Here is a 10,818-nt window from a genome sequence, read left to right on the forward strand (position 1 = left end):
GGTGGAGGGGGGCTGTAATGATGGTCTCATTTTGGAGTCCAGTTGAAGCACCTGCTCCTGACTCAGCTGTGACTCATGAACGGTTGATGATACTCTGTCACACCCATCCTATTCACACACACACACACACACACACACACACACACGAACAAACACAAACTAGGGGATTCCCTATAGCCTGAGGCAGGACATGCTGCTGCAGTACACTTGGTCTCATATGTCTGGCTGTCTGGCAACTCGTATCAACTTCCCTTAAAACAATGAGCGATTGCAGCGTATGTGCAGTTTTTGGGCCACAGGGAGACACGCACAATGGATGCCGTGTTGTACATTCAACACCTTTGGTAATGTAACCTCTACTTATCTCCAAACAAGCCTGTGTCGTGTATCTGATACTGTTACTTTACTGTATTGTGTGAAGACATAGCAATATTATGATGCACTGGCTGTCTTCACTCAAGAGCTAGTATTGATTGAAGCAGCTGTTGCTAAGTGAAAAAAAGGGAACACAGTCTGTAGTAGAAGTGTCGTCTCTCCCTTTAGAGTTGTTTATTCTACGATCCTGCCATCTGTTTAACCGAGGAGACGATTTAGTAGATTAACAAAATCAATTTAAGCGTGTGTCTCTGTGTGGTCGGTTTGGGTTCCTCGTTTGTGCAGCGTTCTAGTGTGACTGAGAGCAGATCTGTCTGTTTTAATTACACAGATTCAGAGAAAAAACCGTCTTATATAAATGTTTGGGTTTTTCCAGCATTTATTAACTAACTTTGCAGCTGCAGGAATCAGTGTAGTTTGTGATGTAAAAGGTGAAATAACGAATTCCTGAAGGACTTCTGTGCAGTGGAAGGTCATGTGAAGCTGATGTGACCTTTTGAGTGGAATCAAATTTAATATTTTTTTTAACTGAATAATTCAGTTAAATAAAGTTTTGGAAATACTCTGGGAGTATGAGATGTCACTCTCATGTCTGTGTGTTCATTATGAAGCTACAGCCAGCAGACAAGTAGCTTCCTCGAGTCTTGGCGTCACTCTGAGGTGTCTAGGCAACTGATGGTGATTTCCAGGAAGTCACTGCCAACGACCAAGAAACAGACCAGCGTAACATGATGTAACTGAGCTCAGCCAGAGCCGGGCAGCAGTGACGTTAGTTAAAGGGGAACGCCCCTGAGTTTTATCTTGAGAAGAACTATTTTATATGTGAAAGCAGGTGTATGAAGCCCTTCGTGGCTCCAGAGGGAACCGTGTGAAGCCTGATTAATGTGACTCCAGTGATGTCCCTTGAGTCAGCGTCCAATGGGGCTGAAGGGAGCCTGCTCCTCATCTCTGCTGGAGGCTAATGCGGCATCAGTTGCTACCGAGTAGGACTTGACTGAAAAAATTGATTTTCAATAATCGATCTTTGAATAAATCGATATCGAGTCACAAAATCCTGAGATCGATCTTTTAATGTTTACTTTTACAGTCTGTGGCCTTTTTCCCGTGGACGTGAGAAGCTGTAACCTTGTTGGTCTCGCACAAGGAGATGTGGTCATGTGAGAGCAGTCGCAGCGCCACTGAAGCCACCAGCAAGTCAACAGGCAGATGTTTGGTTGCATTTTGGATTTAAAAACTAGACGGTGAAGAGCCAATCGTACAAAAACAAAAATCCATATGTGCAAGAAGAAGCCGATACAAGAAGTGTAGTTGTTGGTCCACACTGTAGCACGTTAGACACATTACTTACGTACCTATTATTATTTCTCGAGACGTTTCTCAACTGTTGGTCATGTTAAATAAAAAGTGCGTTAATGTAACTAGTTCTCTGAGAATCTCATTCATATCTAAGCAAAGTCAGTGGCCACTTTATTAGATACATCTATACAATCGAATGCAATCCAATACACCAGCTCTTCCACATATTCTACCTTTATGAAATGTATAATAGCCAGTCTTTTCAAGAGGTGTTCATCACACTCTGTGTTCAGAACTGAGGCCGTAGTTAGTGGTAGTGTTGAACTAGTCTGCATTATATTGAAATATGTTTCTAATATTATCCTGCCCTCATATTTGACAAAACATTAGGAACAACACTGCACACGACAACCTCAATCACAAACATAGTTCGATGAATTTCTTTCTTACCGTCAGTTAAAAGTAAACATTATCTTTGTAAAGGGAGAGTTTAAGGCTGAGCTGTTTTATTGGATTGCATTAAGTTTTACTGGTGTACCTAATAAAGTGGCCACTTAGTGTACATACTAGTCTTGTTAGGCAGTTGTCTCACCACAATCAGCTCAGATGCTGCGCACTATAAAAGATCAACAAGATAATAGCAGAATGGCTGCTGAGTGCACTGTTTGACATTATACGATCTAGCGCTGTGCATTACATCCACTCGTTAATCTTAGCAGCATCACAACAACACACAAAACATGTTTACACAATGGACATATTAATATAAATGTGCTGCACTTGTGCTGGGGTATTAAACTGTTATGTATAACCCACACTGCAGATACGACAATCTGTTTTGCTCTTGCTGTGTCTTATCACTCACGTTGACTGGGAAGCACACGATAAATCAATTTCAAGTAATATTTACAAAACAGGAAAATATCTCTCACTTTGATATTCAGATTTCAAGATGAATAGTTTGTAGCTCAGGATTTTTCTCAGCTGGTTCCTTTCATATCTTTCAGCACAGCTTCATCTTCCACTTCATCTTCTGTCTGCTTCCCCCTGAGGTCCCATCCTCTGTATTACTGCTCGCTCTCTGTACGTCTCATCGAGGCCTCATCACTCACAACACACCGCTGAGCACATATGTGCACAACACAGCTATGGAGCCAAAAAAGCCTGAAATCCCTGTTTGATACTCACAGTCAAATGTTCCTCAGATTAATCCACCTGAACATTGATAAATGTATATTTTTTTGACCTTTTAAATTCCTTTAGTTGGCTCCATTCATTTCAGGGAGTCTATTTAATGATAATAACAATTAACCTTTCATTTATTTTTAATTATCATTATTTAAAGGCTCAAATTGAGAGTCAAAGAATACTAAAATAATAATTTTCTCCACCTGAGAACCATCTTTAAACAGCAGCACTAACAGTAAAACAGCTATTAACTAAACCAGGGGTGTGACCACGCCTGGCCTGCTTTAGTTTTACTGCACTGATCACGGCCCACCGGCCTCACTCATCCTGATCCCTAACTCGGAGAACAAAGTCAAGCAGACCTTCTGTGCAGAGACACTTAACCACACAGGTGGCCTGTAAAGTTTCTAATTGATTTTTCTGACCACCAGGGCTCATGTTCCTGCGCTGCATCTCTGACCTTCTAATCCGCTGTGAGCCAGTTGTAGCCTGAAGTTTCTCAGAGGGAGCAGAGAGTCAATCCTCTCTCCGGATCAAAACGTGTTTGTTTTGTAAAAACCTTCAGCACAGAGGAAAACGTCTTCAGTTTTATCAACGTGCTTTTTACTTGGTTTTGTATTTAAACAGATTTTCATCTTCATCATCTTTTGCTGTTATTTTTTTTAAGTTCGTTTTATACACTCAGCACATCTTACATGAATCAGCTGAAACCGTCTGTAGATTCATTGATTGGTTCATTGAAAGAAAATCAGTCTGCAGTTAGTTTGATGATCAATTAGTTGTTTGAAGGAGCTATTTGTAAGATTTTGCTATTGCTACATAGCCACCGTTAGCATTAACAGCTGTTTACTTACCAGTCCAGGAGAAATGTACAGAATCAAATTTCATTCCTTTACACACTAAGATCCGTCTCCAGCAGTGGACAGCAACGATCTGCAGCAGAGAAAACTTACAAATCGCCCCTTAAAGCGATCTGTCAAACAAATAAACTAACAAACAAACAAACTAACAAACAAAGAAATCTGGGTTCAGCTCCACAAATGTTAATATTTTCGGGTTTTCTTTGTCTTCTGTGATAGTGAACTGAATATATATGTATTTGTGTTGTTGGTTGGATATTGCTATTAGCTGATATCCAATAAACCAAACAGTTAATTAAAGAATCTGCAGATTAACCAATAATGAAAGTAATCAGTAGTTGTAGCCCTACTGCGCATTGATTAATTACCTTATATAGTTTATTCTTGCATATTGGTAGTTGGAGAAAAATTGGTGATAAATTATTCAGTGTAACAATGCAAGAAGTCGTGTTTGTCTGTTCTCAGGACCAGAAGCAGAACAACAGATATATTGTGTTTTATATTTCTCTTGTGTGTCCTCAGAAAGTCAACAGTTTTAAGATCAGATGACTAAAGAAGACTTAACTGTGTTAGACTTAAATAGAGCTGAGGCGAAGAGTCACTAGACATAATGTTAATCTGCAACTACTTTGATAATAAATTAACTATATCTTTCTAGCTCTTATTTACAACCTTTTTCAGGCAAAACTTCCCAAACCTTTCTGGTTCTAGCTTCTTAATTGTGAGGATTTGCAGTTTTGTCATTAGACATAAAAAGATATTATGAGACTTCACCTTAGACTTTACCCTTTTTTCTGACCCCTTTACAGACTAAACAAGGAATTAATGAATTGAGAAAATAATCCATAATTACCTTAATTGTTAGCTACAGCTTTTCTTACCTTAACATGCCAGCAGTGAACACCTGAGACTGGGTGTAATTTCGTTTTTTTTAAATGGTGGATATGTCACTTTTGGAGCACAGTCATTCATATGTATGTTTTTTCTTCTCATGAGAGATAAATGGTGGGAATCGATCTCTGTAGTGCTCCGAGTTGTGAAGTGGGGAACCACGGCTCTAGCTGCTCCTCTGTATGCCTGCCGAGATAATCTGTCCGAGCCGGATTGATTTTTGATTTGGCCGCAGCTTTCTGAAGTAGCCGCCCTGCCCGGGCCTTTTGTTTTATTCATTAGTTCACTCAAGACTTTTCCAGAGTAGCTGATGCTAATAGCCTCGGCCAGGCTTCTTATCTCCTGTTCCTCGGCTGATTCATAATGCCTTCAGGCGTAGGAGCTCAGAACGCTCATTTAGGATGACAATTATGCGAGAGTGGCAGTGATCATTCTGAGTATCTCTGCTTGGTGAAAAGGAGATAGAAAATTGCATTGAGTATCCAGTGTTATCAGTGGTAATTCTGCATGTCTGACAGAGAAGATGGAGACTACTACTGTGGCTTAATAGTAAGCCTGAGACTTTAAAGTGCCACAGAGAGAGAGGTGGTAAAAAGTTCTTGTGAGTAGTGATTTGTGTCTGCTCGCCTCCCCAGTGGGGAAGGTTTTCACAGCGTCTATGTAAATGGCCGACTGTTGAAGAGCAAAAGCTAGCTGCTTGGCAAGTTGCAATATTCACTTCACCAGGGGAAATTAGGCCTTCACACCCAGCTCCGGGTCCCATAAGAAGAGGAAGGATATGGGGCGAATATATACACCAGAGTTGAATGGACAGGGCTTTTATTTATTTATGAGAGGAAGACCAGAGAGGAACAACAATGCTATTCCCGATGAGGAAATACAGCTCCCTTGTGTCTGAAGTGGGCTCGTTGTCAACCAAGCAGCTGCTGACATCATGTGAACAGACAGTGCCCAGACCGCATTTGATGGGGGCTGAGAGGCAGCGAGCAGGAGGGCAGAGAGCTGAGGCACACCACTGTTATGGTGCTTTCAGAGCTGAGGGTGAATGGACTTGGATGGATTAGCCTGAACTGGTTGTAGGCACCCGACTGCAAATGAAGCAGCTCTGAATACTTTGGTAAGAAACGACAGTTTGTTGTTAACTTTTGTCTCATCTGGGCTTTTTGTTTGGCTGCGGCGTTGCTGTAATAACCGAGAGCTGTTGAGTTTCTTGAAAAGGACGTTTCTGTAGTTTTATTAGAGCTGATATGATTATTTGATTAATCAGTTATTTGAGCAACAATTTATTTTACTATTGAAGTTAATATTTCAAGTAACAATGCCAAACATACTCTGGTCACAGCTTCTCCAGTGTGAGGATTTGATGCTTTCTTTTGTATTATATCATTATAAACTGCATCTCTTTGGGCTTTAAGACAAAATGAGACATCACCCAGGACTCTGGGAAATTGCAGCTAATTATTATTTTAATTCTCTACTAATCTGCTGATTATTTCCCTGATTAATTGAGAAAAACGATATCCTAAGATGTCTTGTTTTTATATAGTCAGTTTAATATCATGTATGACTAACAGAAGCATTAAATCCTCACATCTGAAAATCAGAAACTGGCAAATGTTTGTTGTGTTTGCTTTTAAAATGACTACAACAATTATTTTATTATTAGAAAAGCTGCAAATTTCTTTCAGTTGATCACTACGTTGTTCTTGACTCGTTATAGAACAAACGACAGATTTATCAATAATGAAAATAATTATTATCTCTACTTTGTGTTTTTTTTTTTGTTTTTGTTTTCACATCCATCTTAAAGGCTGAACTTAAAGGCAGCTCTCACTGAGCATTCAAGGTTGAAGAGGCCAGTGGAAAAGTTGAGTTGCTACGAGCAGCAGAATGAAACTCATTCACGTGAAGACTTTTTGCTTTGTCAATAAACGCAGCAAAATTAGTTGACAGACTTGAAATTGGTTGTGTAGACGGCACTAATGGATGTCGAAAATCAGCAAAGAAGCCAGTCTTTGTGTGGGTTATTGCAGATAATGTGAGTTTATTACGAGCAAATCAGGCTTAAAAGGCTCCAGCGGGATAGTAGTGAGCCTGCCTGCCTAATGGGCCCAGTGTAAGTGGCTGTGCTGACTCATATTCCCTGAGTGATCTCAAAGGCTTTTGTTCCTAATATCTCCATCCCCGTTACATGTCACTTTCCCAGAGTGGTCACTATTTATGTTATAAGCTGTCATGTAGGAAACCGGTGTGCACCTTTTTGTTTAGCCTTTGCTTTCATTCACAACAAGCTTACAGTGCTTTTTGTGTTGATGTGATTATGTAGCTCCATGTCTTTCACAATGGAGGAATTACCAGAACTTGAATTAGGATGTTTTCCCTGAAATAACTTTGCAGAGAGAATCCCCACATTGGAAACAATCCACAGTTACATTACAGAGCAGGAAGGAGAGGAGGAAAGAGAGTGAGGCTAAACAGAGTTCAGCTCGTGAGCTGAGCTGCAGCAATTTCCCTGTGCGGATTGAGTTGTTATTGTCCTGAGTGAAAATACACACCTGTGACATTTGTCTTGTTGGTAGTGTTTCTAGCCGCAGGTGTGTCGAGTTTCCCTTTGTATACACACCCTGGCTTTTCATATGAAGACTCACCTTTTTTTCGTTAACTAGAAAATGCACTTTGTGAGTCATAAAGTGACGTCAGTAAACACGCAGTAAGGCTTGAAGAGGACTTCTATATATGCAATTTACCAAGAAACCCTAAGGATGCTGGTCTGGAAGGAGGTGGAGCTGAAATTATTAATTAGATCAGATTAATCTATTAGTAAAGTGACAGAAAATTAATCTGCAAAAAATTTGATGTTTGTTTTTATTAATCTAAAGTAAACGTCTCAACTTTTCCACATTAAAATATCAAAAAAAGTGACTAGACCTATCTTATATATTTTTTTGTGTTGTGCACTTGCACGTACTTAAATTATCCCATATGTTTCCAGCACTTCTCAAACCTACAGAAATCCATGATTTTAATCAAGGTAAAGGTCAGTTTCATTTGGTTGGCTGTCAATCATGTTGTATCCCCTGCATGCGTCAGTGTTGTGGTTGCCTGTCAGAAGCTCAAAATTCACTTTTATCCAGTTTAAAGTCACATTTTTAAGATACATTTTTACACCTTCGTTGCTTGTTTTTTAACCAGATGGAAGGTTTTCCTCATTGGATGTCTGGATCTTTAGTTATTGGAGAAAAAACCAAGCAAACGGTTGGCAGCTCAGCTCCCAGCCCCTTCGAGATGTCCTGTGTCTGCCAGACGGCATTGGTGAATCACAGATTATTAAAGTGAAACTACTTTATTCTGTTTCTACTGGTTTTAATCCCCCGGTCCATTTGTTATGGAGAGGACACCTCTGCGGATAATTCAGCTGCTGGTAAAAACTTCCTGAATGTCTGGATCATAAATTATCAGAGAAACAATCGACACAAAGGTTAGCAGTAATTTCAGCTCCCAACCCTTCCCTGATGTCTTGTATCCGCCGTATAGCATCAGTGAAACACTCAGTACTAATGTGAAACTGCTTTATTCAGTGACTTTAATGGTTATAATCATCGGGTCTGTTTGCTGTGGAGAGGAGGAGACCTCTGTGGATAATTCAGCTCCAGGCTACTTCACTACGTCACCAAAACGGCGTCTTTTGTTATCGTTTTGATTGAGAGACCCCAAGAGGCAGACGGTACAGTCTGTGCCTTGAATTCATTTATGAAGCAAAAATACCAAACACGTTGAAGAAGAACAAGAATGAATTGTGTATTTTTCACTAGTTTACTGTTGAGACTAAACGGCTACTTGAAAAAATTATTGATAGACTAATAAAAGATTGAATGTAATTGTTAGTCGCTGCCCTCGATGATGAATGACCATTCTGTTATTCCACTTAATGAACATGAGCTGCAATTAGTTAAGTCACGCAGAAGGTCATCGGTGCCGTTGGTGCTTCCAAGCCACTTTACATGTTCATTTGCATCATACAAATCACAGCAGGTGAACAACAAAAGCCCACACTGCTTCAGTCAGTCAGCCAGCGCTACAAAAACAAGTTCATCATCACAGTGAGCTCAGAGGATTTTTTATTGGGGATAAATTGATTTTAAAAAGCAGCACCATTAAACTGCTTCTGCCACAGCTGAGACCAGGCAGTCGGGCAGAGAGGAGTGTAAACACGTGCTGAAGAGCAGAAGGCAGAACGTCATCATCATCATCAGCGTCCTTCCATGGAAAGCTGTTAATGATCTCATGGTAGGATTTGATCCACATGCACAGGCAAACCGACTAATTAAACAAACAAATGGCAATTAGATGGAGCTCCCATAAACTGCAGAACAACTGGGCCAGTGGAGTAGACTAGACAACACAACACAGCACACAACTGCTGCACTGCTGTGTTTTATTAGTCATGACATTTTGGGAAATACACTTATTCTCTGTTTTGTTAGCATTAGATGAGAACATTGATACCAAGAGCAGCCACTTATCCAGCCATCAAAGCTAATTTAGCTTAGCACAAAGACTGGAAACAGGAGGAAACGGCTAACCTGGCTAACAGCCTAGCAAGACGTCTGAGGCTCACTGAATAGCAAGTTTTATCTCGTTTGTTTAATCTGTACAAACACACAAGTGTAAGAATCACCAATTCACAGTTTAACGGGTACATTATGGGCTTGGATCATATTGTTACCTTTGGACAGAGCCAGACTGGCTCGTACAGTATTTATGCTAAGCTGATTTGCTGGTGGTAGTTTCATACTTAGCGTGCGCATATGTGAGTGATATCATCTAACTCTAAAATATTGTATTAATTGACATACTGAACATTATCTTAACAAGCTGTAGCAACTGGAAGTTTACACCAAGATGGCTTTTGCTGTAATGATAACTGTAGCCATTAAATTTATCGTAGCTAATCAAGCTAATTTTGTTTGTCTTGTTAAAATGCTCTTTCTCCTGTTGCCTGTATCTTCACTCAGTGATGGTTTGTGGGAGAAGAAACACCGCTTCTGTATCATTGTAGATGTTTTAGTTAATATGGAGCAGGCTGTGTCTGTACTGCGCTGTTACGAGTGGCAAGTCTGTCACCTCAAGTCAATTTCAATGAAAGACGGCCGGAGGACAGAGGTGTCTGAATCTCCCAGTTATACTTTTAAACACGCCTAATCAATGCTTGAAGAGTATCACATTAAAAACTCCACAGTGTATTGAGACCTACAGGATTAAGAGCTGTGAAGCTAGTGTAACAGTGTTAGGGATTCAATTCATCTAATTAGTTTAATTAAATATCAATTAATCATTTGGTCTACACATTTTCCCACACACCAAGATGATGTCTGCATACGTCTTGTTTTACTGGAACCAAATTAAATTTTTACTATATTTTATTGTATTGCGTATATACTGTTCTGCCTTTATCACTTATCAAAATAGTGGCTTTTTATTTTTCTGTTGATGGGCTAATCAATAAATTGACTAATTGTTTCAGCGCTAAACACTGTTGTTAGAGACCATCAGTCAGATCTCAGTCATTGTGAGATGTTTGTCATTATTACCCATAACTCAACTGGCCAATTATCAGTAAAAAGAATGACACTGTCAATCTCACGAAAATAGAAATAAAATCAAGATTATATATTTTCCTCAGCTCGTTCAGCTCTAATTTGTAGTTAGTGAAAGCCTCAGTCGTTTGAACCTCAGGTTGTGGAAGAGGTAGAAGGTGTAATTATCAACCTGTGAGACGCTGGCCTCCCACTGTGATTTGGCTCGCTGATGACTGTGCAGGCCGGCCATGTAGATAACAATCTATCAGAGCATCACACCACCATCTGCAGGGACACAGAGTGGCTCTTGTGTTTGGTAGGAGCACTCAGGGAAATGCCATCAACCCAGAACTCGGTGACATTTCCTGAGGTACGGCTTAGAGATTGCCCTTCACTGCAAAATTCCCCATTCCCAAACAGCGTCGCCTACGTCTGCGCGGCTCGTGACCTCTCAGGGAAGGACCCAGGGACACGCTGTGCATAAGAGAGAAAACAATTGTGGGACCTTTTTGAATAATACTAAAAGAATGTGAGTGAAAGCGTTTGGGAACAGACTGGCCCCAGGTCAGCGTGTCGTAGCTGTGTCTGCCAGCTCCTTTTTATTCCTCTCCCATTCTTTTGCTTGTCTC

General features: G+C 40.2%; 1 protein-coding gene across 4 annotated transcripts in view; it reads left to right on the forward strand.

The window, feature by feature from the left end:
- The window catches only part of pkig (protein kinase (cAMP-dependent, catalytic) inhibitor gamma), a 24,110-nt gene that overhangs the window by 9,893 nt on the left and 3,399 nt on the right, over nucleotides 1-10,818 (forward strand). Inside the window, exon 1 of one of the 4 annotated variants that reach the window (XM_023392936.2) lies at nucleotides 245-344. The exons of 2 other annotated variants lie outside the window; for them this stretch is intronic. In XM_023392936.2, the coding sequence (XP_023248704.1) occupies nucleotides 313-344 (32 nt within the window). In that variant the 5' untranslated portion in view covers nucleotides 245-312. Of the gene's footprint in view, nucleotides 1-244; nucleotides 345-5,637; nucleotides 5,728-10,818 lie in introns of those variants that run through there. One more of the 4 variants, XM_023392938.2, reaches the window with a different exon arrangement.

The sequence above is a fragment of the Seriola lalandi genome, unplaced genomic scaffold, assembly GCF_002814215.2.
Source record: "Seriola lalandi dorsalis isolate HSWRI2012SDOR001 ecotype SW California unplaced genomic scaffold, Sedor1 jcf7180002054927, whole genome shotgun sequence".
Taxonomy (NCBI): Eukaryota; Metazoa; Chordata; class Actinopteri; order Carangiformes; family Carangidae; genus Seriola; species Seriola lalandi.